The sequence below is a fragment of the Petaurus breviceps genome, unplaced genomic scaffold, assembly GCF_028583685.1.
Source record: "Petaurus breviceps papuanus isolate PSGF00001 unplaced genomic scaffold, PetGlider_PUasm1.0 185, whole genome shotgun sequence".
In the NCBI taxonomy this organism is placed as follows: Eukaryota; Metazoa; Chordata; class Mammalia; order Diprotodontia; family Petauridae; genus Petaurus; species Petaurus breviceps.
This window is the reverse complement of record NW_027185797.1, coordinates 33,993,091-34,019,097: the sequence shown is the minus strand read 5'-3', so window position 1 is coordinate 34,019,097 and position 26,007 is coordinate 33,993,091. Positions and strand designations below refer to the sequence as shown.

The 26,007-nt window shown below is 41.6% G+C and overlaps 1 protein-coding gene across 4 annotated transcripts in view; it reads right to left on the bottom strand.

Annotated features, from left to right (window-relative positions):
* Window positions 1-4,455, bottom strand: part of MACC1 (MET transcriptional regulator MACC1) — a 91,983-nt gene extending 87,528 nt beyond the window's left edge. The window contains exons 1-3 of one of the 4 annotated variants that reach the window (XM_069088748.1): window positions 3,986-4,453; window positions 3,780-3,847; window positions 3,241-3,380 (exon numbers count right to left, since the gene is read on the bottom strand). In XM_069088748.1, coding sequence (XP_068944849.1) covers window positions 3,241-3,262 — 22 coding nt within the window. In that variant the 5' untranslated portion in view covers window positions 3,263-3,380; window positions 3,780-3,847; window positions 3,986-4,453. Of the gene's footprint in view, window positions 1-3,240; window positions 3,381-3,779; window positions 3,848-3,985 lie in introns of all 4 variants that reach the window. The other 3 variants (XM_069088746.1, XM_069088749.1, XM_069088750.1) reach the window with 3 other exon arrangements.
* Between the last annotated feature and the right edge of the window lie 21,552 nt (window positions 4,456-26,007).

The window sequence follows — 26,007 nt, the reverse complement described above, 5'->3', positions numbered from 1 at the left end:
GGCCATGTCAGCTTCTTGCCCTCCCAATCTTCAGTGAATCACCTATTGCCACTGGGCTCCTGATCCTGGTCCCTGAGAGGGATCCAACCTCCTTTTCCAGCCTCATATCCTGTCACTGCATTTGTATATTCTACATTACAGTCAAATGAAACGATCGTCCCCTCCCCAGACTCTGCCTCTCACCGCTGTGAAAACTCTGTGAACGTGGTCACTCAAAATGATCTTCTCTTAAGCCTCTCCTCAGGTGTTACCTTTTCCACAAAGCCTCCTCTTCTGGTTCCCTCCCTCCCCCCCCCCGTTCAGGTTTCTGTCACTGTTCAATGATTTTCCAGGAATGTTACATTTTTCGTGAGCCTATTTCAGGTTTTCTTGGCAATGATATTGGAGTGACTTACCATTTCATTCTCCAGCTCATTTTTACAGCTGAGGAAACTGAGGCAAACAGGGTTAAGTGATTTGCCCGGGGTCACAGTTAGTGAGTGCCTGAGGTCAGATTTGAACTCAGGAAGATATGTCTTCCTGACTCCGGGCCTGGTACTATGGCACCACCCAGCTGCCCCATCCAGGTTTACTACTCCAGATAAAAGCTACTCATCCAAAGCTCTCCTCTCCTTAATCTGAGCTTCTCTCAGTCCTTGCCAAGGTCCATCAGAACCAAAGCCATTCATTGTCACGTCTACTCCACTTCAACCTTTGAGTTGTGGTCCCTACAATCTCCCCTGAATTCATCAACTTTTTAACTAATGCTCCTCTTTAAAGCCTAGCTTTCCCAGGAAAACTCCACACTCCTGCCACTCTCTCTGGTAGGTGCCCCTCTTCCCATTCACAGAAGACAGGAGGAAATGGTACAGTCTTTAGTCCCCATTGTTCCTGTCACACTATTCTTTGACTCCCGTCCAAAGGCAATGTGGGAGCTGACCTGGGATTTTTGGCGAAAAGCCTAGTTATTGTTGATTTTGATATTGTTATTTGTTATATGATCCTCCACCTTGGAGATTTGGGGGCAGAGGCTGGATGACCTCATCAAGCAGGTCAGCGGGAGGATGCCTTTTGGCATGTGACTTGGCTGACGAGGCCCGTTCTGCCTCTGAAATGCTATAAATGATGTGTTTATCTTCTTAATCAGTTACTACATGACATTCCAATTCTTCCTCATAAAATTGATGGAAGTGTCCCTGGGCTACCAAATACTATACCAAATGAGCTGAAGCCCTGACACATCCTGTCACATGGGAAAGGCTTCAGGCCTGTGTGTCTGCCATCCAAGGCCCTGCCTTATTGCGTTAGGAGACTCCTATCACCAAGTTGTGACTAATTACTCAGGCACAGCTAAGGGGAGAAATTTGAACCAAGGGAGAGACAGGAAATCACTTACAAAATAAAACAGATGAATCGGATCACAAAATACACATCAAATGGCCATCCAGCCTTTACCTAGAAACCCCCACTGAAGGGGCACTTAAGTGGCATGTCCCATTTTTGGTTAGCGGGATTATCTGACATGTGTTCAACTTGACTTTACTTCCCTAACTCCATGCTCATGTGCTCCCTGTTGCCTAAGCCTAGAAAGTCTTCCCTCTCCCTTTTTTTAACCGAATTCCTACCTTAAAGCCAAATTCAAATGTCTTCTTTTCCATAAGTCTTCCCTAATTCCCCTTTGTTCCTCCTGTGATAAGATATCAAAAATCCTAAGGATGTGACTGCAAGAAATATTTTCAAAATGTTTTATTTGAATTTTTTCTATTTGTGTGAAGAAGGCAAAACCAGTAGCAATAGGCTTTACAAAATTCAAAACAAGCAAATTCTGGCTTGTTCTTAGGTAGTACTTCCTCTTCATTAGGGATGTCCAAAAGTGAAATTAGCTGGCTGAGGAAATTATAGTTTGCCCCACGTTGGAGGTCCTCAAGTGGAAGCTGGATGGCTATTTGCTGGGTTGTCACCCTTGGGATTATTTGGGGATAGGGAAAGAGGGTGGACTTAACTGACTCTGGAAATTGCTTAGGACTCTTAAATTCTATGACTGAGTTTCATGGGAATCCCTAAGTGGAAATACTCAAGGATAATAAATTCTTAGCCAACTAAAGTTGCCTTAAAGCCTCACTTGAATGTACCATTATAGAACTGGTGGGAGAAGGGGACCATGGACTCCCCAGTGTGATTCCAGAAAAGCCCAAGTCCTACTGGGGAAGCCAAGTTGAAATGCCCAGGTGAAATATTCCAAATGAAATCTGGAAATCATCATGACTGACTGACTGAATGAATGAATGAACCCTTATTAAGTCTTTCAAGTACTGTCTTATGGATTGATAGAGAGTGTATTTGCTGTCCAAGGACTGAAAAATAGCCTAGAAAAGTTTGGAGAGGCTAATCACCAGCTCAGCTACAGGATGTTAAATTTCGCAGCTTTGGAAACTCTCCAAGACCATCTAAAGTCGCTTTAGTAGCATCAAGGAAGTACTCACATTGAAGAAATCATAGACTTGGGATACTGAAATACTAAACAGTATTGGTAGTATTAACAAAGTGAATTTAGATAGCTAGCTTAAAACAAATGCCATTGCTTATTGAACTTGATAAGGCTCCACCATTAGAATTGCTTAATTAATTTGAAGTATGGATAATAATTAACTGTGGGCACACAGTTGTCTAAAAGCTTGGCATTCCTGAATTCCTAAGTTAAATGAAACATGGTCCAGAAAACTCTGGAACCCTTTATAATGAGGATTATTTGATGCCAGACCCCACCAACCAATTCAGTATTGCTTGCTATGAAGAAACACTGAATGTAAAAAGAAAAAAAAAAGATCATGCATTCCAAGTGCCTCATTTGACAAAAAAGAAGGTGACATCTAGAGAAAATTATCTTTTCAGCTCAATGCTTTCTCAATCTTGTAAGACTTGCCAGAGATCCAGCCTCAAATAGAGAAGACTTGGGTTCCAATGTCACCTCTGCCACATCATGGCTATGTGACTCTGGGAAAGTCACTCGAACACCAAAAGCTGCAGACCTGGTGCCAATCTACACTTGTCAGGGAAAGGAAGTTTCCTCACCTGGGAGTTCCTTATACTAATGAAATCACAGATCCACACTTGTTTCCATTCGTATCCCAGGGTTTGAAAGGCTTATGGAGATCTCATCCAACCCTCTCATCTTTTTAATAGATGAGTAATCATCTATCCCTAGATTACACTTGGAGAGATAATTGGAAGCAGGCAAGATAAGTAATGTTTTGATCTCACCTTTCTCGAGTGAGTTGGCCATGAGGCAGGACTAATCATTTGGTCGCAGTAATGTTCATCACTTTCTCCTCAATGAAATGCTGTGCCTCCAGAGGGAAGGGTTTGGAACCATGTTAGACAGTCACTCCCTTCAATTAACCCTGTAATCCAAATGTTAAACTATTATGACTTTATCTGATCAGGAACTGGCCTTGACACCTGGAATGACACATAGGACTGTAATTTGGAGATGGGACGTGTGTGAATGATCCAAGATGGCTCTGAACCTTAGACTTGCTTTCTAAGGGGGAAGTTCCTGAAAAAGGGAAAGGGAGGTATGAGTCACGTGGGCAGGACTAATCTCTACCACCCTCCTTTGTCTGTCATAAAGGCTAAAATCAGAATGAATTAGAATAAACACCAGCTGTGCACAAGGGCTCAAGATCCTGCTCCAGCAGCAAGCCTGAAACCTTCCAGTCTTCTCTGGTTTTCCGAAAGCAAACCCAGAGAAAGAAGCCCCATAAGACATGCCTGCAGTCAACCTCTCATGTCTCACACACCTTCCCTTAGCTCAAGGGATCAGGATTCATTTTCTAGAAGCTTCCTTGGAGATGACTTTCCATTCTGCCTGTGGAAGAAAAAACAAACAACCTACTATGGAGAAGGCTCAGGAATTGTCTGGAAATGACCCCATTCTCTCCAGGGTGCCAGCTTCAGATCAGAGAGGAAAAGCATGGCATTTTCAAGGCAAACAAGACACACTTACAGGTATGGAAACCAGCCCCAGCTGCTTCACTCCAGGCACCAATCAGGACATGATTGTAGTGGACAAACCTGGAGCCTGCTCGGCTTTCCCTGCTTGCCAAGGATAGAAAAATGAGGCGCTCTAGCAAGAGGCAGGCAGTAATCCCCTGAAACACACCTTGTCCTGTGGCTACCAGCTCCTGCTCACAATGCTCTCTGGGACTCGAAGTCCTCCCCCTTCTGCCTAAGACCTGCCCAGCCTGAAATCATCAAAGGGGGGTGAACTACACTACCCACAATCCCAGCCTGCTACCTGAAACCAGGAGAGAAGGGTGTGGACCTGCAGTTTCACCCAGGGGAGGAGGGGACACAAACCACTCGGGAAGGCCAAAAGGGAAAGGAAAAGAACAAAATGACTGGACTAACTGGCGTTCCTTCTGTGCCTAGAGTCTTTTGGGAGATTTCCCAGCAATCACTGCACCCTGCCCCATTACCCACTCACCTCCACCACCCCCCCCACCCCTGCCCTCACACTTCAGGCACTGACATGGACCAATAAATCTTTGAAATAATAAACTTCCCTGCAGACAATAATCCCAAGCCACCAGTTTCTTACTGGGTGAAGCTTCTAAGAAGGTGACATGCTGTGACTTCCCCACAGGTGACGAGGTGTGCTGAGGGTGGAACAGAGGGGGACAGTGAAAATGCTGCGGAGAGCTGATCACGCCCCAGCTGATCACACACCATTTCAACTTGGCTTCCAGCTGGGGAGGGTGATCGCACCAGCCCCTCCCACTCCTGCTGGGCACCACCAGGGAGCGAGCCTCAAAGGCATCCATGCCCAGTGCGGAGGAGCGGATCCCAGGGATTTTTTTTTTCACCTCTTCTTTTTTCTTTCCTTTTGCTTAGTGGTGGGTTTTCTTGCACTACTCACTTCTCGGCGTCACCCTTCTTCCCATCCCCTAAGCCTTTCCTGGAAACAAGGAGCTACAGTTAAGCCCAACAAACACACTGACTTCACCTGACAGAGTGAGTCATTAGGCCCTTGGAGCCCCGCCCCCGTGGGGGGGAGAGGCTGATCGCTCACCTCCACTCACACGTGGGCCTGACATGGGTCCGAGCTCTGAAGTCTCGACGAGCTCCTCTCAGTGGCGTTTTCTGTACCTTATATGGCCATTTCTGCCCTCTCTCTATCGCTCGCCTCATGAAAAAGCAAAGAAAATCCCGATGTGATTCCCCGGGCCTAGGAAAAGTCTGGGGCGAGCGATAGAGAGGAGAAGAGCAGGCCCCGAGGCCCCCCAACCCAACGGGAACGAGGGGGTGTCCCTTCCTTCTAGTCAACGGTACTTGGGAGGGACGTGCAGCTCAAAGGATGCCTCCACTGGGAAGGACCATGGGCTTGGGTGTCCCTGGAGGGTGGCCTTAGGTAGAGCACTAACTGCGGAGACTCTGTTTCCTGAGGTGTAAAATGGAGGCAACTACATTTATGCTGTGGATCTCGTAGGATTGTTGCGAACAAAGTCACAGTGCTGACACAAGTGAATTGTCACCGTCTTTAATCCTTCTGCTTACTAGCACCGCTGCTAGGACTCTCATTCCCGCCAACAAGCACCGCTTCTGTCAGTGCTACTACCGCTACAACTACTACTACCGGCATCACAACCGCTGCCATCACTACCCCCCCCCCACCATCACTCTTCCTCCTCCTCCTCCTCCCATTGCTGCTACCCCCACCATTACTGCCATTAAAGCTCCCACTACCGTCCTCCTTACTCCTAGCACAGAACAGATGCAGATTCTCTTTGTTTGAGGAAGCTTCTTCGTTGGGATTTCCCTAGATCGATGAAATCCCAGGGCTGGCCCAAAGCTCAAGTTTTTAAAGGCCGTTGGGGGTGCCACAGGGCACAAAGCATTGGCACGGAGTCAGGAAGACCTCAGTTCAAATCCGGTCTTTTACTAACTAGACAAATTACTGAAATCTCCATTTGCCTCGGTTTCTTTGACTGTAAAATGGGGATAACATAACCTCCCCACCCCCAGAGGTGTTGGGAGAATCACAGGAGATGTGTGTAAAGGGCTTAGCATGGAGCCTGGCATATAGTAGGTGCCACATAAATACTCTTTTTCTTTTCAAGCAGCAGCAGCAGCAATAGTAGCAGTAGTGGGCCGAAGTAGTGATGGTGGTGGTAAAAGTCATTAGGGGAAGCTTCTCCTGGATCCCTTTATAACATGGAGGGGGAGCTGCTTAAACACTCTGCTTAAACACTTCATTTGCTTTCATATGTATCCCCAGTGCTTAGCACAGTCTCTGTCTCTTCCTCTGTCTCCATCTGTCTGTCTTTCAGTATCTTCCTCTCAAAAAAAAAAAAAAAAAAAAACCCTTTTTCTTCCTGTGGTGACGACCCTAAAAAACCCTTACACAGATCCTTCACTTCTGCACCCACAGGTACATGGTTCCTGCCTTCCTGAGTCCTGAGAGGGAAAGGGAGGCTCCCCAAGAAAACAAGGCCATGCCTAAAATTGTTATAAAGAAGATCTTGGTCATGCTTCCAGAGATGTTCAGAATGGCATACTGCCCTGTCCTGTCCAGAGTATCCCTGAAAAGATCAATACAGGCCCCACCCTTTGGGCTGATTTCCTCAGAATGAGATTTGACAGAAGCAGAAAAAGACAAATGTCTGTACTCCCCCCCAACACGCCACCCTATAAATCATCTTTCCTAGAATTCTTCCTCCCCCTTTCAAAGTTGATTTATTTTTTTTGGACAGATGCCCAACACTGCTAGGGATATGGGTTTCTTGGGTCACACCGTCCTTGAGTCATGATTACCCTGGAAATTTACAGGTATAGTTACCAACCTGTGCTGTGCCAGTCAGTTCTGGGGAGCAGTTCACATCCACGCCAAGTGCTTGGGCCAGCTGTTATTGGTGACGGAATGATCTTATTTCCATTAGGAAAGCAAGCTGTTGGTTGGTTTGGCATTCTGATGTGTCCCTGCCCCCAGTGACATCCGTTGGCTCCCCACACACCTCCCTGCATAAGTCAATAGATGCTACCAAACTCCTGTTTGTAAATCCTTGTCCTTTTTGTAATTGTCATTTTGAAGAAAATAAGTTCCAGGAAATAGCACCCAAAGGCCCACACACAATCGTCACATTGTTCACCCTGTGATTTATGGTATTTATCATCAGCTAAGACCACAGTGCAGCATCTTCTTTGGAATCTCCACGGAGCACTTCTGTCCAAAATTGTCCAAGAGGGATTTCATCCAGGTGAAGACTTTCAAGAATAGTGTCCAGGTGACAAATAAGACAAGAAATGTGCTGACTTTGTCACAGGGTTTTAGAGACAAGGATTACGCCATATCGGCCAGGCACCCTGAGACAACTGTGGCTCCGTGAAGGGTCGTTAACCCCCATGGTGGGGCATGGACAAAAGGAAGACAGTTGTCCCCCTATTTATGTGGTTCACACATTGGCACTTTTGGCATCTGCAGCCAAATGACAAAACAGGTATTTGAATTTTGAATACCTTTTACTCTTAAATATTTAAATACTCTTTTAAATACACTTTTCCAACTGACTAACTCTCTGCTAAAAACAATTAATTTACTGCTACCTGAAGGATTTTGGGGACTTTGCTTGAAGAGCTCAGTCTTATTGTAACCCTACTAATTAAAGATATTTCACAACTCCAGGGCCATATCCCATGAATGAATCAATAAAAGAAGAATTTAAAAAGGACATACTATGTGCTAAGCCCTGAAGATACTAAGAAAAAGGAGACATTCCTTGTTCTCAAGGAGCTCAGGCTCTAATTGAGAGAGGGAATACATAAAAGGAGGTTCAGTTGCACAGCGCATGGAAAGGCCAGGAAACCCTAAGGGAGCAAGATGAAGATAGATGGCAATGCCCAGGAGTCCATTTTGCTTTGGTAAGAATAGGTCAAAAGATAATGAATGGCATGAGTCTGGAGGTCAAAGAAGTAGATTACATAACAAGATTTAGTGGTCCTCCATCTCACCAGAAGGAATGAAGTTGGTAAGTCCCATCTCATCCCAACATGGTGAATAGTCAAACATCCTGGCCCAGAGTCAGAGAAATAGATGAGAATTCAAGCAGAGAAGACCTCCCCTGACCCCAGCCCCCTGCCCTTGGAGCAGCAGGTTTGCATCTGGCCAGCCTAGAAGGGTCTGAGGTAGTCAAATAATGCTGGATATTCTGCAAATACCTACTGACTCCTAAACCATAATGAAACTTATTCTCCACCTTTGTGAGTAGAAACAAGATTCATAGAAATGTGTAGAGGGGATAAACTGAGTGCACTATTTGAATATAATGGAACATTGTTGTGCAGTTAGAAATCAGAAATGTGAGGGATTTTGGAGAAACATGGGAAGACTTTTATGCACTGGTGCAGAATGTATTAAGTGGAAGGTTGGGATACACATTCACCTAAATGAAGCAACTCCAAATAATTTTTAAAATCAATTAAAAATCCCAGGGAACACGGGGAGGCTAGGTGACACAGTGAATAGAGCACTGGCCCTGGTGTCAGGAGGATCTGAGTTCAAATCCAGCCTCACACACTTAACACTTACTAGCCGTGTGACCTTGGGCAAGTCACTTAACCCCCATTGCTCCTACAAAAAGTGAAAAAAGGCTAACTACTCAACCTTTTGGGGCAGCTAAGTGAGCAGTGAGTAGAGCACTGGCCGTAGAGTCAGAAGGACCTGGGTTTGGATCTGGCCTCAGACACTTCAGACACACACACACACACACACACACACACACACACACACACAAATCTGACTGTGTGACCTAGGGCAAGTCACTTAACCCCAATTGCCCTACCCTTCCCCCTTCAAAATAATAAAAAAAAATCCTAGGTAACAGATAATGAAACATATTTTTCTCATTCCAAGAAAGAAGAGGGATGCTAGGAGAGGAGACGTTTACATCATTTATCTGAGGGGATTACTTTATTTATTCCTCTTACTTAACCATTTTTCTTTATTATAAGAGTGGGTAAAATTCTGGGTTCAGGGGTAGAGCTTGGGGTTGGAGGTGTATGTATAAAATGACCAATGTAAAAGCTCACCACCAACAAGCATTCATATAACTTACTTAAAATACATATAGACTAAAATCAAAAATAGGCAGCCACATGCTTAGATCTGAGAGATCTTAGAGATCATTTAATCCAACTCTATAATGTTATAGATGAGGAACCAAAGACCCAGAAAGTAAAATGACTTATCAAAGGTCATATAGCTAGCAAGGAGCCAAACATGGGCTTTAAGCTTACACCTCTGACTACCCTCAGATGCTGATTGTCTATACTGTTAACCACAGCAGACTGAGACTTCTTTTGGCAGGAGGACGGGGCATCCCTTAACTGGAGGTAACAGATGATAAGTGGGTATGCTCAATTTGGCCCCATAATATCATAATGACATTGTGTAAGATGGATGCTCGTGTCATACCTCACATGCCTCCTAACTATAAGGCAGTGGGTAAATCACTTAATTTCTCCCTTATCTGTGAAATGGGAATAAGCAAAACACCTATCTCACCTGTTTATTGTATTTATTTATCAGATGAGCCAATGTATATAAAGTCACTGCATCCCACCATTCCCCCCTCCAGAAGGTCCTTCCATGGCCATCACTTAGTTCTATGTGAAGTCTTAGCCAGGAGAATGGGTGCTTATTAAGGGCAGGACGCTGTTTCACTTTTGTATTTCTATCCTGATCACGTAGTAAAGGATTGATCAATGTTGTTTCTTTCACTCTTTTTGTAAAATGCTGCACAAATTGTTAAGTCCTCTAGAAATTAAAGTCATTATTGCAATCATTGAGATTATTACTATCTCATGGATAATTTATTTGCCAACTGGTTGACTGATGATCGTGTGGTCACCCTAGACTTTCAGACATCACCTGAAAGTGCCAGTCTGATGTTCCTTCATTCATCCAACAAACATCATTTTGCATCTCTTCACTGGACAGTATGCTTTGTACTACAGATAAAAAGTTACAAAGCAAAAGTTTATGACACCAAGGAACTTCTAATCTTTTGGGAGCGAGCAACATGTACACACATACATACATACAAAGTAATGGGGGTGGTGGCAGCAACTGGAATGATCAGGAAAGTCATTGGGCAGGAGATTCTTGAGTGATCTTTGAAGGAAGCCTGGGATTCTAAAAACCAACATTTCTCACAAGACAGAATGTTGAAGGAAATAGGTCTGCTAAAGGTTACCCCGGCAATTCCACCAACTAAGGAAACTGAGGGATAGAATGGTGACTCAATCTTGCCCCAGAAATAGTAGCAACATAACTTTGTGAACTGAATTATAACTGTAAAGTAAGAAGTAGAAATGTATCATAAGAATAAGCCCACCAGCAAGAAGTGAGTAATTACTTTCATTGAAATGACTCTCTCTGTCTCTCTCTCTGTCTCTGTCTCTCTGTCTCTCCCTGTCTCTCTCTCTGTCTCTGTCTCTCTGTCTCTCCCTGTCTCTCCCTCTCTCTGTCTTTCTGTCTCTCTGTCTCTCTCTGTCTCTGTCTCTCTCTGTCTCTCTCTCTCTGACTCTCTCTTTCCTCTCTCTCTCTCAATTTTTCTTCTTTAGAAGGTTTTGTTTGCCTTTAAGGAGTGAGGGGTTAATTCTTTAATGCCTTAATAATAGGATATTTTAAAATCCTAGTCATTTTAAAAAGTCCAGAGATGTCTCTGAAGCTATATTTAATAGGGTCGTGTGTCATCATACATTTATTACATTGATACTATTCAAATTCCATTTTAAAATGAAGATAGAGATGGATGGATGGATAGCTACATAAATACAGAGATACATAGAGTTGGATAAATGGATGAGTAGATAGATAGGTATATACATATATAGGGATGAATAGAGAGATAAAGAGATGGATGATGAATGGATCTAGGTAGAGGATGAGAGGTGGTAACCTATGGAAATAAAACATTGCATCCATTATCCACTAAGGTTGTTTGGTGAGTCCATTTCACTTAACTGTTTTTTCTCTGGTACAAGGGAAGGTTCAATTGTATAGAAGTGATTGGGAAACAACTGAGATGTAGAAAAGGAGACATCAGTTTGTTAGCATTTTCTGTGTCTTTGTGTGTCTTTTTTTCTTTGGTATGGAGGAAGCATCTTAGGATCAGAAAGGGGCAACATACTCTCAGTGCCTATGTGGCTGTAAAGCAATGACAATGTTAGAATCACATTTGAAACTTTTTGTTTTAATGCTTTATTAACTTTGATTTACATCATTCGTTTCTGCCAGATTTTGAGTTACATATTTTTCCCCATTTTTCCCCTACCCACCAGCCCAAAATAGCAGTCCCACAGGATATCCCCTCCTCCAATCTGCTCTCTCCCATATTTTCTCCCATACCCTTTTCGACTTTTCCAGTGGATCTCTATGCCTCAGTGCCTGTATATCTTATTTCCCAATTACATGTAAGATGGTATAAATAATAGTATATACACATATACATATACATATATATATATATTTGAAAATTTGATTTTAAAACTTTCAATTCCAGATTCATTCCCTTCCTTCCTTGTCACCCACCCTTACTGGGAAGATAAGCAGTTCAGTATAGGTTGTACATGTGTGGCTAATGCAAAACAATAACATAGTAGATATATTGTAAAAGATTGACTATATTTCCCTCCCTCCTATCCCACCTCCCACTTGTTCTATTCTCTACTTTGATCCCATCCCTTTTCAAAAGTGGGTGCTTCCAACTTCCCCCCCCCCAGCCTGCCCTCCCTTTCATCATCCCCCCTCTCATTCCCTTCCCCCCTACTCTCCTGGACATTGAGATACCCTATTTAGTGTGTATTTCACTCCCTCCTCAAGCCAAATTCAGTGGGAATAAGGTTGATCCATTTCCTTTTGCCCTTCTATTCTTCCCCTCCATTGTAACCATTTTCCCTTGCCTCTTCTGTATGAGATAGTTTACCCCAATCTGTCTCTCCCCATCTCCTCTCATTATATTCCTCTCACTCTTAATTTCACCTTTTAAGTATCATCCCTTCCTGTTTTTGGTCCTGTGCCCTCTCTCTATGTATACCTGTAAACATATGTACACACATTCATATATGTATTCATATGCCCATATACCGTCATATATAGACACACACACACACGCATATATTTCTAATCCCTTCAACTACTGAGAAAAGTTTCATAAGTCACAATTATTGTTTTTCCATGTAGGAATGTTAATAGTTCAACTTTGATAAGTTCCTTATGATTTCTTTTCCCTGTTTACCTTCTCATGCTTCTCTTGCTTCTTGTATCTGAATGTCAAATTTTCTACTCAACTCTGTTTTTTTTTTAATCAAGAATGTTTGAAAGTCCTCTATTCCACTGAATGACCATATTTTCCCCTGAAATTTGATACTTAGTTTTGCTGGGTAGGTGACTCTTGGTTTTAATCCCATCTCCTTTGCCCTCCAGAATATCATATTCCAAGCCCTTCGATCCCTCAGTATAGAAGCTGCCAGATCCTGGGTTATCCTGATTGTGTTTCCACAATATTCAAATTGTTTCTTCCTGGCTGCTTGTAATATTCTCTCCTTGATCTAGGAATTTCAGAACCTGGCTTTAATATTCCTAGGAGTTTCCTTTTGGGGATCTTTTTCAGGAGATGATCGGTGGATTCTTTCAACCTCTATTTTACCCTCTGGTACTAAAATATCAGGGCAGTTTTCTTTGAGAACCTCCTGGAGGATGATTTCTAGGTTTTTACTATGATCATGGCTTTCAGGTAGTCCAATAATTTTTAAATTATCTCTCCTGGATCTATTTTCCAGTCAGTAGTTTTTCCATGAGATATTTCACATTGCATTCTATTCTTTCATTTATTTGGATCTGTTTAACAGCATCTTGATTTCTCATAAAGTCATTAGCTTCCATTTGCTCCAGTCTAATTCTCAAGCAATGATTCTCCTCAGTGAGCTTTTGAGATTCTTTTTCCATGTGGCAAATTCAGCTTTTTAAGGCATTCTTCTCCTCATTGCCTTTTTGAGCTTCCTTTGCCATTTGAGTCAGTCTGTTTTTTAAGGTATTATTTTCCTCAGTCAGGCATTTGACTCTCATTTCATAATTTTCTTGCATTGTTCTCATTTCTCTTCCCAATTTTTCCTCCACTTCTCTTATCTGCTTCTTAAGGTCCTCTATGGTCTGTAACCAGCTTGTATTTTCCTTTGAAGCTTTTGGTGCAGGAATTCTGACTTCACTGTTTTCCTCCTGTTCCATGCTTTGTTCCTTTTTGTCCCCCAAATAGGAGTGTAATGTTGGAATCATCTGTCTGCTTTGTTTCCTTTGCCTGCTCATTTTGCCACTCAATTACTTGACTTTTGGGCTTTTTGCCACAATAGGACTCTGCCACCAGACAGGGGAGATATCTTCCCAAATGCTAGGGTTTTCTCAGCTGCCCAAGGTATTAGATGGGTTCCCTCTCTGAGGTCTCCACACTCTCTGGCAAGCTGGACACACACCCCAGAACCTCCATCCTAGACTGCAATCCAGATCCAAGAAGGTTAAAGCAAGAGCGATTACCCCTCAGACTGGTGCTTGGTCCCCCTACAGTCTGCAGGCCAGGAGCTGAAGCTGCCACGTGGCACTGGCTGGCTGTGCCAGAGTCTCAGCAGCTTCTCACCCCTGGGGCAAAAGCCATGCACTCCTACTTACTGGTCCCAAAGTTCAGACTGCACTGACCTCTCACTTTGTCCTTCGCATCTGTGTGTTGATAAATGTGGAAATAGCAGCAGCTGCTGCTGATCTGGAGTCCCTCTGGCCGGCTGGTCAGGCCCGCCCTGGGGCTAAAGCCTCTTCATGGTGCTGGGCTTGGCTCCCAGAGCGCTGGATTCCTGCCAGCCTTTTGGGCTGTCCTCAGTGGGAGGTTAGCTTCTCTGTGTCATTTTGTGGGTTCTGCAGCTCCAAGGTTTGTTTAGAGTCCCCTTTTTATATGGATTGGGGAAGTTGGAAGCCAGAGCTGCGGGAAGGTTTTGCTTCTAATCCACCATCTTGGCTCCACCGAAACTTTTTTCTTTTAGACCAGGATTCTGTGCCTTAGTCATATGGCACAATCCTTTGGTGGTCTTGTAAAATCCTTGGAGCCATCTCAGAATTGTAAATATATAAAGTAAAATGTACAGAATTAGTAAGGAAATCAATTATGTTGAAATATTAATATCATGATGCGTGGAGCGGCCGGCAGACACAGAGCCAGGCCCAGAAGGCACGGCCTGCAGAAGCAGGCCTGGAAGGGGCCTGATCAATTCGTAGGGCAAGTTGTCCCACTAACCACAAGAGCCAGTACCAGGCCTGTCACCAAAGGGCTGGGACTGGAAAGAGCAAGGTAAGAACCAAATACAGGGGCCCCTGTCCTGGACAGCAAATACTCATGGGGCTACCACTTCATAGCCCAGAAATTAAAAAAAAAAAAGCCCCTATCAGGACCTCCATAGAACAGGATGACAGAGTTCACCTCACCTGCTCCAAAACCCCCTTCTGACCCTGAAAACATAGTAATTCTTGCCCCAGGGCAAAACCTTCTACAGGAAAGGCTTGGGATCCCTAGAGGAAGGGCATGGCTAGGGCCCTGCCTCAAAATGGGTCAAATGCCTCAAAAAGACTACAAAGACAAAGACTCTGGAGTCCTATTATCCTCAGAGGGAGGAATGAAACTCCTAGGGAGACAAAGTGGACTCCACACCCACAACTGAAGCATCAACAGGGAATGGGTCTCAAGCACATAAGGCTCTACTAGATGAGATCAAAAGGAACTTTGAAAACCAAATGAGAGAGATAGAAGACAAAATGAATAATTCTCTCAAAACCAAAATAGCAGAATTAGAAAAACTTTATAATGAAGAAAACATCTCTCTAAAAAGAAAAGTGTATGATATGGAAAAGGAGCTCCAAAAATTAACCAAGGAAAATGATTTGCTAAAAACTAGAATCAACCAAATTGAAACAAATACCTCTATGAGGAACCAAGAATTAGTTAAACAAAACAACAAGAATGAAAAAGAGGTAAAATACCTCAAAGAAAAAATAACTCACCTGGAAAACAGATCCAGGAGAGATAATCTGAGAATCATAGGCCTACCAGAAAATCATGATGAAAAAATGAGCCTGGACAACATTCTCCAAGAGCTCATGAAGGAAAACTGCCCTGAGATACTAGAACCTGAGGGTAAAATAGAAATCGAGAAAATCCACTGGACACTTGATGAAAGAGATCCCAAACTGAAAAGTCCTCAAAATGTTGTGGCCAAACTCCAGAACTACCAGATAAAAGATAAAATACTTCAAGTGGCCAGAAAGAAATAATTCAAATATTGAGGGTCCACAGTGAGGATTGCACAGGATTTGGCAGCCTGTATACTGAAAAATAGGAGGCAGTGGAATACAATTTTCCAGAAGGCAAAAGAGCTCAGGTTACAAGCAAGGATCACATACCCAGCGAGACTGAGCATATTCTTCCAGGCAAAGAGATGGTCATTCAACAATATAACAGAGTTCCAGACCTTCTTGATAAAAAAGCCAGAACTCAATGGAAAATTCAACCTCCAATTATGAGATGCAACAGTGACATAGAAAGGTAAACAAGGAAAATACACACACGCTCTGCTATTTGATAAGAGCAAAATGGTTATAGACAAGTAGAGGGTATGAGTATAAAATACACAAAATGATTTTTTAAAATCTTATTAAGGGCTACAAAGGGACTGCAATGGAAGAAAGGGAATAAAGGAAGTGGAAAAGGGTAAATTATGCCACACAAAGAGGCATAAAAACTGTATAACAAAGGAAAAGAACGGAGAAAGATGGGAATCATATGAGCTTTTCCCACATTGGTTCTGGGGAAAAAAGGGAATAACAACCACTTAAGCATAGGACTCAATGGAGAAGAAACACAAAAAAGTATCATTTTAGAGGGAAAGAGGAGAGGGAGAGGAGCTTCTCATGAGATTTGTTCCTGTCACTCTTGATGCAAAGAAGAAATAACATACTTCACTAAGTATAAAAATATCCTACAAGCAGTAGGAGGGGGAAAGGGCTACAAAAGAGGGGGGTGGTTAGTAGGGAGGGAAGAAGTAAGGCGAAAGGGGAGGAAAAGGGAGGGGGGCTGATAAGGGAATACTGAAGGAGGTCGTGGTCAAAAGGAAAACTATTAAGGAGGGGAAAGGAAAAGGGGGGGGAATATGAACATTAACAGGGACAGGAATAGGATGGAGGGAAAGAAACAGATAACAATCATAACTGTAAATGTGAATGGAATGAACTCTCCTATAAAACGGAGATGGATAGCAGAACGGATTAGAAATCATAATCCTACAATATATTGTTTACAAGAAACACATCTGAAACAGAGGGATACACACAGGGTAAAGGTAAAAGGCTGGAGTAAAATATGTCATGCCTCAGCTAAAGTAAAAAAAGCAGGGTTGGCAATCCTTATCTCAGATAAAGCAAAAGCAAAAATTGACCTAATTAAAAGAGATAAGGAAGGAAACTATATCCTGTTAAAAGGCACCATCAAGAATGAAGCAATATCATTACTTAACATATATGCACTAAGTGGAACAGCATCCAAATTCCTAGAGGAGAAGGTGAAGGAATTAGAGGAGGAAATAGATAGCAAAACTATACTAGTGGGAGACCTTAATCTCCCCCTCTCTGAACTTGATAAATCTAACCTCAAAATAAACAAGAAAGAAGTTAAGGAGGTGAACAGGATTTTAGACAGGATAGGTATGATAGATCTTTGGAGAAAAATGAATGGGGATAAAAAGGAATATACTTTCTTCTCAGCAGTTCATGGCACATACTCAAAAATTGACCACATTCTAGGGCATAAAAACATCACAATTGTATGCAGTAAGGCAGAAATATTAAATCCATCCTTCTCAGATCATGATGCAATAAAAATTATGTGCAATAAAGGGCTATGGGAAGAAAGATTAAAACTAATTGGAAATTAAACAATTTAATCCTAAAGAATGAGTGGGTCAAACAAGAAATTATAGAAACAATCAGTAATTTCATTCAAGAGAATGATAATAATGAGACAACATACCAAAATTTGTGGGATGCATTAAAGGCAGTTCTTAGGGGAAGTTTTATATCCCCGAGTGCATACATGATTAAATTAGAGAAAAGGGAGGTCAACAAATTGGGCATGCAATTGAAAAACCTAGAAAAAGAACAAATTCAAAATCCCCAATTAAATTCTAAATTAGAAATATTGAAAACCAAAGAAGAGATTAATAAAATTGAAATTAAGAAAACTATTGAATTAATAAATAAAACTAAGAGCTGTTTTTATGAAAAAAAACAACAAAATTAATAGACCCTTTAGTCAATATGATACAAAAAGAAGAAATCCAAATTATGAGTTACAAAAATGAAAAAGTGAATCTACCCCCAATAAAGAGGAAATCAAAACAATAATTAGGAATTTTTTTTCCCAAGTGTATGCACATAAATTTGACAATCTTAGGGAAATGGATGAATATTTACAAAAATACAAGTTGCCCAGATTAACTGAAGAGGAAGTAAATTACTTACATAACCCCATCTCAGAAAAATAAATTGAACAAGCCATCAGTCACCTCCCTAGGAAAAAATCTCCAGGGCCAGATGGATTTACTAGTGAATTTTACCAAACATTTGAAGAACAATTGATTCCAATACTCTACAAACTATTTGGGAAAATTAGTGGAGGAGGAGTCCTACCAAATTCTTTTTATGACAGAAATATGGTATTGATACCTAAATCAGGAAGAGATAAAACAGAGAAAGAAAATTATAGACCAATCTCCCTCATGAATATAGATGGAAAAATTCTAAATATAATTCTAGCAAAAACACTACAGCAACTCATCTTAAGAATAATACACTTTGATTGGGTAGGATTTATTCCAGGAATGCAAGGATGGTTCAATATTAGGAAAACTATTAGTATAATTGATCATATCAACAATAAAACTAACAGAAACCACATGATCATCTCAATAGATGCAGAAAAGGCTTTTAACAAAATACAACATCCATTCCTATTAAAAACATTAGAAAGTAGAGGAATAAATGGAGCCTTTCTTAAAATAATAGGTAGCATATATTTAAAGCCATCAGCAAGTATTATATGTAATGGGGAGAAGCTAGAAGCATTTCCCATAAGATCAGGGGTGAAACAAGGGTGTCCACTCTCACCCCTATTATTCAATCTGGTACTAGAAATGTTAGCAGTAGCAATTAGAGAAGAAAAAGAAATCAAAGGAATCAAATTAAGCAAAGAAGAGACCAAGCTATCACTCTTTGCAGATGATATGATGATATACTTAGAGAATCCTAGAGAATCAAGAAAAAACTACTTGAGACAATAAATAAATTTGGCAAAGTTGCAGGATATAAAGTAAACCCACATAAATTCTCGGCATTCCTATATATTTTCAATGAAATTCAACAGCAAGAGATAGAAAGAGAAATCCCATTTAAAGTTACTGTAGACATTATAAAATATTGGGGAATCTATGTGCCAAAACAAACCCAGGACCTATATGACCACAACTACAAAACACTTTTCACACAAATACAGTCAGTTCTGACTAATTGGAAAAACATTAGTTCCTCGTGGCTGAGTCAAGCTAATATAATAAAAATGACAATTTTACCTAAATTAAGTTATATATTTAGTGCCATACGAATTAATTTACAAAAAAATGCTTTATAGAGCTAGAAAAATAGTAACAAAATTCATTTGGAAGAATAAACGGTCCATAATTTCAAGGGAATTAATGAAAAGAAATGCTAGGGAAGGTGGACTAGCTATACCAGATTTCAATTTGTATTATAAAGCAGCAGTCATCAAAAGTACTTGGTACTGGCTGAGGAATAGAGGAGTTGATCAATGGAATAGATTAGGCACACAAGATTCAGAAGTCAACGACTATAATAATCTATTGTTTGATAAACCCTAAGACCCTGGTTTGGGGGATAAGGATTCACTATTTGACAAAAACTGCTAGGAAAACTGGAATATAGTATGGCAGAAACTACCCCATATACCAAAATCAAGTCTAAATGGATGCATGATCTAGTTATAAAGGTTGATACTGTAAGCAGTCTTGTAAAGCAAGGAATAGTTTACTTGTCAGACCTGTGGAGAAGGAAAGACATTATGACTAAACAAGAATTAGAGAATATTATAAAATGTAAAATCAATAATTATGACTAAATGAAATTGAAAAGCTTCTGTACAAACAAAGCCAATGTAACCAAGATTAAGAGGGAGGTGGGAAATCGGGAAAGAATATTTACAACCTATGTCTCTGAAAAAGGACTCATTTCTAAAATATACAGAGAGTTGAATCAAATTTATAAGAATACAAGTCATTCCCCAATTGATAAATAGTCAAAGGATATGAACAGGCAATTTTCAGAGAAAGAAATTAAAGATATCTATAAGCACATGAAGAAATGCTCTAAATTACTGTTGATTAGAGAAATGCAAATTAAAACAACTCTGAGGTACCACATCTCACCAGTCACATTGGCTAAGATGACAAAACAGGAAAATGACAAATGCTGGAGAGGATGTGGGCAAATTGGAACACTAAAGCATTGCTGGTGGAGTTATGAACTGATCCAGCCTTTCTGGAGAACAATCTGGAATTATGCCCAAAGGGCTAAAAATAATTTCATACCCTTTGACCCAGTAATACCACTCCTAGGGTTATATCCCAAAGAGATCATAGAACTGGGAGGAAGACCCATATGTACAAAAATGTTTATAGCAACTTTTTTGTGGTGGCAAAAATTAGAAGTTAAGGGGATGCCCATCAATTGGGGAATGGCTGAACAAGTTGTGGTATATGTATGTTATGGAATACTATTGTGCTATAAGAAACAAGGAGCACTCTGTCTTCATATTTACCTGGAGAGGCTTATACAAACTGATGCTGAATGAGAAGAGTAGAACCAGGAGAAATTTGTACACAATTACAGACACAACGTATGTGTGATGACCAAGTTTGATAGACTGGACCCTTCCCAGCAATGCAGTGATATAAGTCAATCCCAAAAGACTCATGATGGAGAGAATTATGTGCATCCAGAGAAAGAACTAGAAAGAACTGAGTTTATATACAGGTGGAAGCAAAATACCTGATCTTTTTCCTTCTCTTATTTGGTTTTATGTCCTCTTTCCCATTTTTCACTCCATCTGATACAATCCATCTTTATAACCTGACTAATGTATAATGTGAAAGTATTTACAGATCTTATACTTGACTATATGCCACCATGGTGGGGAGGGGAAGGAGGGGAACAAAATGTGAAACTCAAGGAATTGTGGAATTGAATCCTGTAAACTAAAAGGAAACAAACATATTAATTAATTTTTTTAAATAAAAAAAAACAAAAGAAATATTAGTATCATGACCTAAAAAGTTCCTAGATCCCAAATTAATTTCTGCTTTAGACTTTCAGCAACGTTGAATTCTATTGTCCCTCCTCTTGACTATTTTCAGGAAAAGTATTCCACCTTATTGGAAGGAAGTCATAGAAGAGAGAAGTATTAAACCATGTTCACAAACAGACATTTTTGTCAGTGTGTATAGTGGAGAGGATGTTGGGCTTGGAGAAGACTTAGGTTCAAATCCTGCCCCTGACATTAGTTTATGTCCCCAGCCAAGCCCCCCAAATCCCTCTGTGCCTCAGGCAACTCTGGAGGATTTATCTAGTGCATCATAAATGGGTGTCAATCTGTATCAAAAAAAGGAAGTGTCACACTAGGAGTACCTGATGCTATCTATTAACATGCTGCTACACATCCCGGTTACTCACAGAGTAATATGTTTACATTATGTTGCCTGTGTAAGTGCCTCAGTCTTATACATAGTCGGTCACAATAGCTAGTATTTGTATAATGCCTACTATGATCCAGGCACTATGCCAAGTGTTCTTTTAAATAAATAATATCTCAAAGGCCTCATTTCTAAAATATACAGAGATTTGAGTCAAATCTATAAGAATACAAGTCATTCCCCAATTGATAAATAGTCAAAGGATATGAACAGGCAGTTCTCAGAGGAAGAAATTAAAGATATCTATAAGCATATGAAAAAATTCTCTAAATCACTATTGATTAGAGAAATACAAATCAAAACAACTTTGGGGTACCACATCTCACCAGTCAGATTGGCTAAGATGACAAAACAGGAAAATGATAAATGCTGGAGAGGATGTGGAAAAATTGGAACACTAATACATTGCTGGTGGAGTTGTGAACTGATCCAACCATTCTGGAGAGCAATCTGGAGCTATGTCCACAGGGCTATAAGTAATTTCATATATTTTGACCCAGCAATACCACTTTTGGGTGGTATCCCAAAGAGATCATAGAAGTGGGAGGAAGACCCATATATACAAAAATACTTATAGCAACTCTTTTTGTGGTGGCAAAGAATTGGAAATTAAGGGGATGCCCATCAATTGGGGAATGGCTACACAAGTTATGATATATGAATGTAATGGAATACTATTGTGCCATAAGAAATCAAGAGCAGATGGACTTCATATCTACCTGGAGAAGCTTATACAAACTGATACTGAGTGAGAAGAGCAGAACCAGGAAAAATTTGTACACAATCACAGACACAACATATGTGTGATGACCAACTTTAATAGACTGGGCTCTTCTCAGAAATGCAGGGCTATAAGTAAACTCCAAAAGACTCATGATGGAGAGAGATGTCTACATTCAGAGAAAGAACCAGAAAGAACAGACTCTGAATGCAGATTGAAGCAAATTAACAGCTCTCTTTCTTTTTCTTGTTTTGTTTGGTGTCCTCTTTCCCATTGTTCATTCCATTTGATACAATCCTTCTTTATAACCTGACCAATGTCTAATGTGAAAGTATCTGCAGATCCTATACCTGATTGTATGCTGCCATGGGGGTGGGGGAAAGGGAAGGGAGGGGGGAGAAAATTTGAAACTCAAAGAATTGGGGAACTGAATTTTGTAAACTCAAAGTAAATGAACAAATTAATAAAGACAAAAAAAAAGGAAAAGAAGAAATAAATAAATATTATCTCATTTTATCCTGACAACAACTCTGAGAGGTAGGTCCTATTATCCTACCCATATTACAGTTGAGAAATCTGGGGCAAAGAGAGGTTAAGTGATTCACCCAAGGTCACACAGCTAGTAAGCCTGTGAAACTGGATTTAAACTCAGGTCTCCCAAAGTTGTTCCATAGTGAGCCACCTCACTGTCCCAATGGCACTGAGTTAGTCAACTGGTCAGTGGCTACTGAATGAATGAGTAAATCAACAGCTTTGTTCACATTTTTAAAAAAATGTCTTCTGAAACTACGGCACATTTCATTTTTTTCATCTGGTATCCCCCTAATAAGAAAAGAGGGAGGGCAGAGAAGTGAGCAAGGGATGGAAAGGCTCCAGCCTTCCAAAACAGAAAATAAACTGAGAAATAGTTCTTTGCTTTCCCTGGCTCAATGGTAAAGTTCCTAAAGATGAAAGTGATAGTGGGGGCCAATATCTTTCCAAAGGTAAACCACAGAGTCGTCAAGGACACATGACTAACTGAGCCCTATTTCAAGTAACTCCAGATCCAAATAAGGAACTTATTACCTTAGCCTCTCAAATCTGAACCAGATAGATATCTGTCAGCTCAGACCAATAGCCACCAGACTCCCCCAGGCCCCTCCTCCCCCAGGAAATGTCTGGAGAATAACTTTTCTCAGTCTTAGTCTCCTCACCTTTAGAATGGACCTAAAGAATACCCGTGTTCCCTACACCTGGAGGTTTTTGTGGGGATCCCTTGAGATCTAGCCTGCTGGCTAGGTCAGGCAACAGCAGGGCTGGCAACCTTCACTCACCACTGTCTTTGACTGGCCTTGTCAGTTTGTCCTAAGCTGGAGGTGCCCCACTCCTCACACCTCGGGGCTCAATTCTACCACACCTCAAATTCCTGCAGATCATTTCTATTTTTGACTCTAATCTAAAGAGAACCACCACCCATCCCCCCACTCCACCCCACGGGGAGGAAGTTAAAAGATATTCATTCGGTTAACAAAATTGAATCAAGAATTTTATTCCTCCAAGAACACTTAGAATCATTAAAGAGGCTGATATGTAAGCTCCTTGAGAGCAAGGACTTTGCTTTGCCTTTCTCTGTGTGCCTAGGACTTAGCTCAGTGTGTGAGAGTTTAGAAATGCTAGTTGGTTAACCAAGCAAAAGAATATTTGCTGCTGGGGTATTCTCTAATTCTCTTAGATTTCATCTCTACTGAGTGTGTCCTGGTAACATGAGGTGGGCTCTTTCTGATTGTCTCTGCTTCCCACTGGGTGACCCTTTCTTTCTCAGATGCTTCTTCACTGTTCATGTTGTCAGCGCAACTAATCCAGTAGCCAAACTTCCATGGCTTGGCTGCCTGGAAAGGGAAAAGGCACCAGCTGCCTTTCTAGATCTCACAAGGCCCTGTACCAAAGGAAAAAACACATAAATAAAAAGGGGCCTTCTCCCTGACCCTGAATTGACTGTTTGCTCACAGGTTGCCTAGTAGGGAGAAAAGAATTTCCCATTGACTTTCCAAAGTTCAGAATTGTTTACACTCCTTACACTTTGAGGGCAGCAGGACATCACAAGAGGATGCTACGGAGAGAGATTTTGCAAACATCCATTCCTGGACATTGGAATGGGTGTGCTGCTACACTGAGTGATTTTTCCAATTGGCCTTTTCCCTGGGGGAGTGAGGGGAATACTTTCCCATGCTGTGCAGGTTTAATCACCTACAATGATGAGGAAGGTGGTGGTGGAAATGGTAATGATGAGGATGGCCAATGAAATCTTCCAAGCAGGAAAACATATGCATGCCAAAAGGAAAAAGAGAGAGAGGGAAGAAAAAAGAAAAGCCAAAACAAATGAAATGTGAGTTTGAAGTTTCGTGAGTCTAGTAGCAGAATTCTGCCAGTCTATGATGTTAGAGGCAGGCTCTGGCTTTTACCCTGCATGTATGAACATGAATGTACATGACTGCTTGTAAGTTACATCCCCTCCTCAGACTGTGCCATGATTTTCTCAATTTTTCTATCCCTAGAATTTAGCAGATTACCTAACACACAGGCGCTTAATAAAAGCTTCTTGGCTTGACTTAACTTAGAAATAATCCATCCTGATATGAACAGAGCAGAACCCCACCTCTTCCTTCCTTGTTCTATAATTTAGAAATCCTGAACCTGATTCCCCAATCATTTTTCACTGGGTTGCTTGTGCAAAAGTATGGTCAGTTCCATTTAGAGATAATTTGTCACATCATAGATTTAGATTTTCTAGTCCAATCCCCTCATTTTTCATGTGAGGAAACTGATGAATCCCAAGCCCCCTTAGCTATCTCCCATTTCTCCCAGCCAAGCCTCAGCCTTGGACCAAACTCACCATCCAATGCCTTCCCTTCTGCACATATGAAGCTGAGTGAAGGTAGAGAAAAGCTGGACTGGGTCCACTCCAAATTTTATTTTATATATGCTGTTTGGCAATCCGATGGTACCTCACTTATCAACTCCCTTTCCCACTCTCCACAAAGGCTCTTCCAAACTTTCTCATCCTTCTTCAGACCTCCTGTGGCTCTCCCTCCCCCCACTCTCTAAGCTGAGAAGCTTGATATTTTAAAGGAAAATAGAAAACAGCAAATGAGGTCGTTTTCTCTTTCTCCTCTCTTCCTCATCTCCTATCACTCCGGCATCTTCTGCCATTCCTTCACCCCCATTTCATATAATGCAGTGGCATTACTGCTTACCAAAGCCAAGCATTCTACCTGTTCAGTGGATCCCTTACCCTCCACCCTCCAGCATCAGACACCCCCCCCTCTCACTTACCTTCAGTCGCTCCCTCTCTGCTGGCTCATTCCCTACTACCTATAAACATGCTCATTCTCCCTCATCCTGAAAAACCCCTCACTTGGTCCTTCCAACTCCACTGTCATCCCATTTCTCTTCAAACTCTTTGCAAAGTAGCCTACAACAGGAGCCTCCATTTTCTCTCTTCTTACACACCAGCTTCTGACCTTATTCTACTGAAACCATTCCCTTCAAAGTTATTAGTGAGCTCTTTTCTCCATCGTCATTCCCCTTGGCCTCCATGCAGCCTTGGGCACAGCTGATCACTCTTTCCTCCTTGCTGCTCCCTTTTCTCTGGGTTTTCAGCCCCCCCCCCACCTCTGTAAACACTCCTTGTCACCTTTGCAGAATCCTCTTCCAGGTCACACCCTCTAGCCACAGGTGACCCTCACCGTTTTGTCCTGGGCCCTCTTCTCTTCCTCTTCTACATCACTTAGGACAATCACCATGCATTTAATTACTGTGTCTGCGCTGGTGACTCGAAAATCTGTCTGTCCTGATCCAATTCCTCTGCTGACCTCCAACCTCATATCTCCAACATTTCAGAAATTTCAAACTGGATATCTTAAGCTCAACATATGCAAATGTGACTTCATTGCTTTTGCCTCTAAACTCTCCCTCACATACCTTTCCTATCACTGTGAAGGGCAACACCATCCTCCCATTCCTTCAGGCTCACGACTAAGAGTGATCCTAGACTCCTCACTCTCTCTCACCCCCACCCACATCCAATATGGCTGGCTGCAAGGCCTGTCAAGTTCACCTTTGTAACCTCTCTTGAATACATCTCTGTCTCTCCTCTGACCCTGCCCCCACTCTATTGCAAGGCTCCATCGCCTCATGCCTCATTTACTGCAATAGCTGCTGCTGGTTCTGCCTCAAGTCTCTCCCCACTCCAGTCCCTCCTCCATTCAGCTAGTAAGGTGATTTTCCTATAGCACAGGTCTGACTTGGTCACTCCCTACTCAATACACTCCAGTGGCTCCCTATTGTCTCAAGATTAAATAAAAAAATGTTCTGCTTGGCATTCCAAGCCCTTCAAAACCCAGCCCTCTCTACCTTGCTAG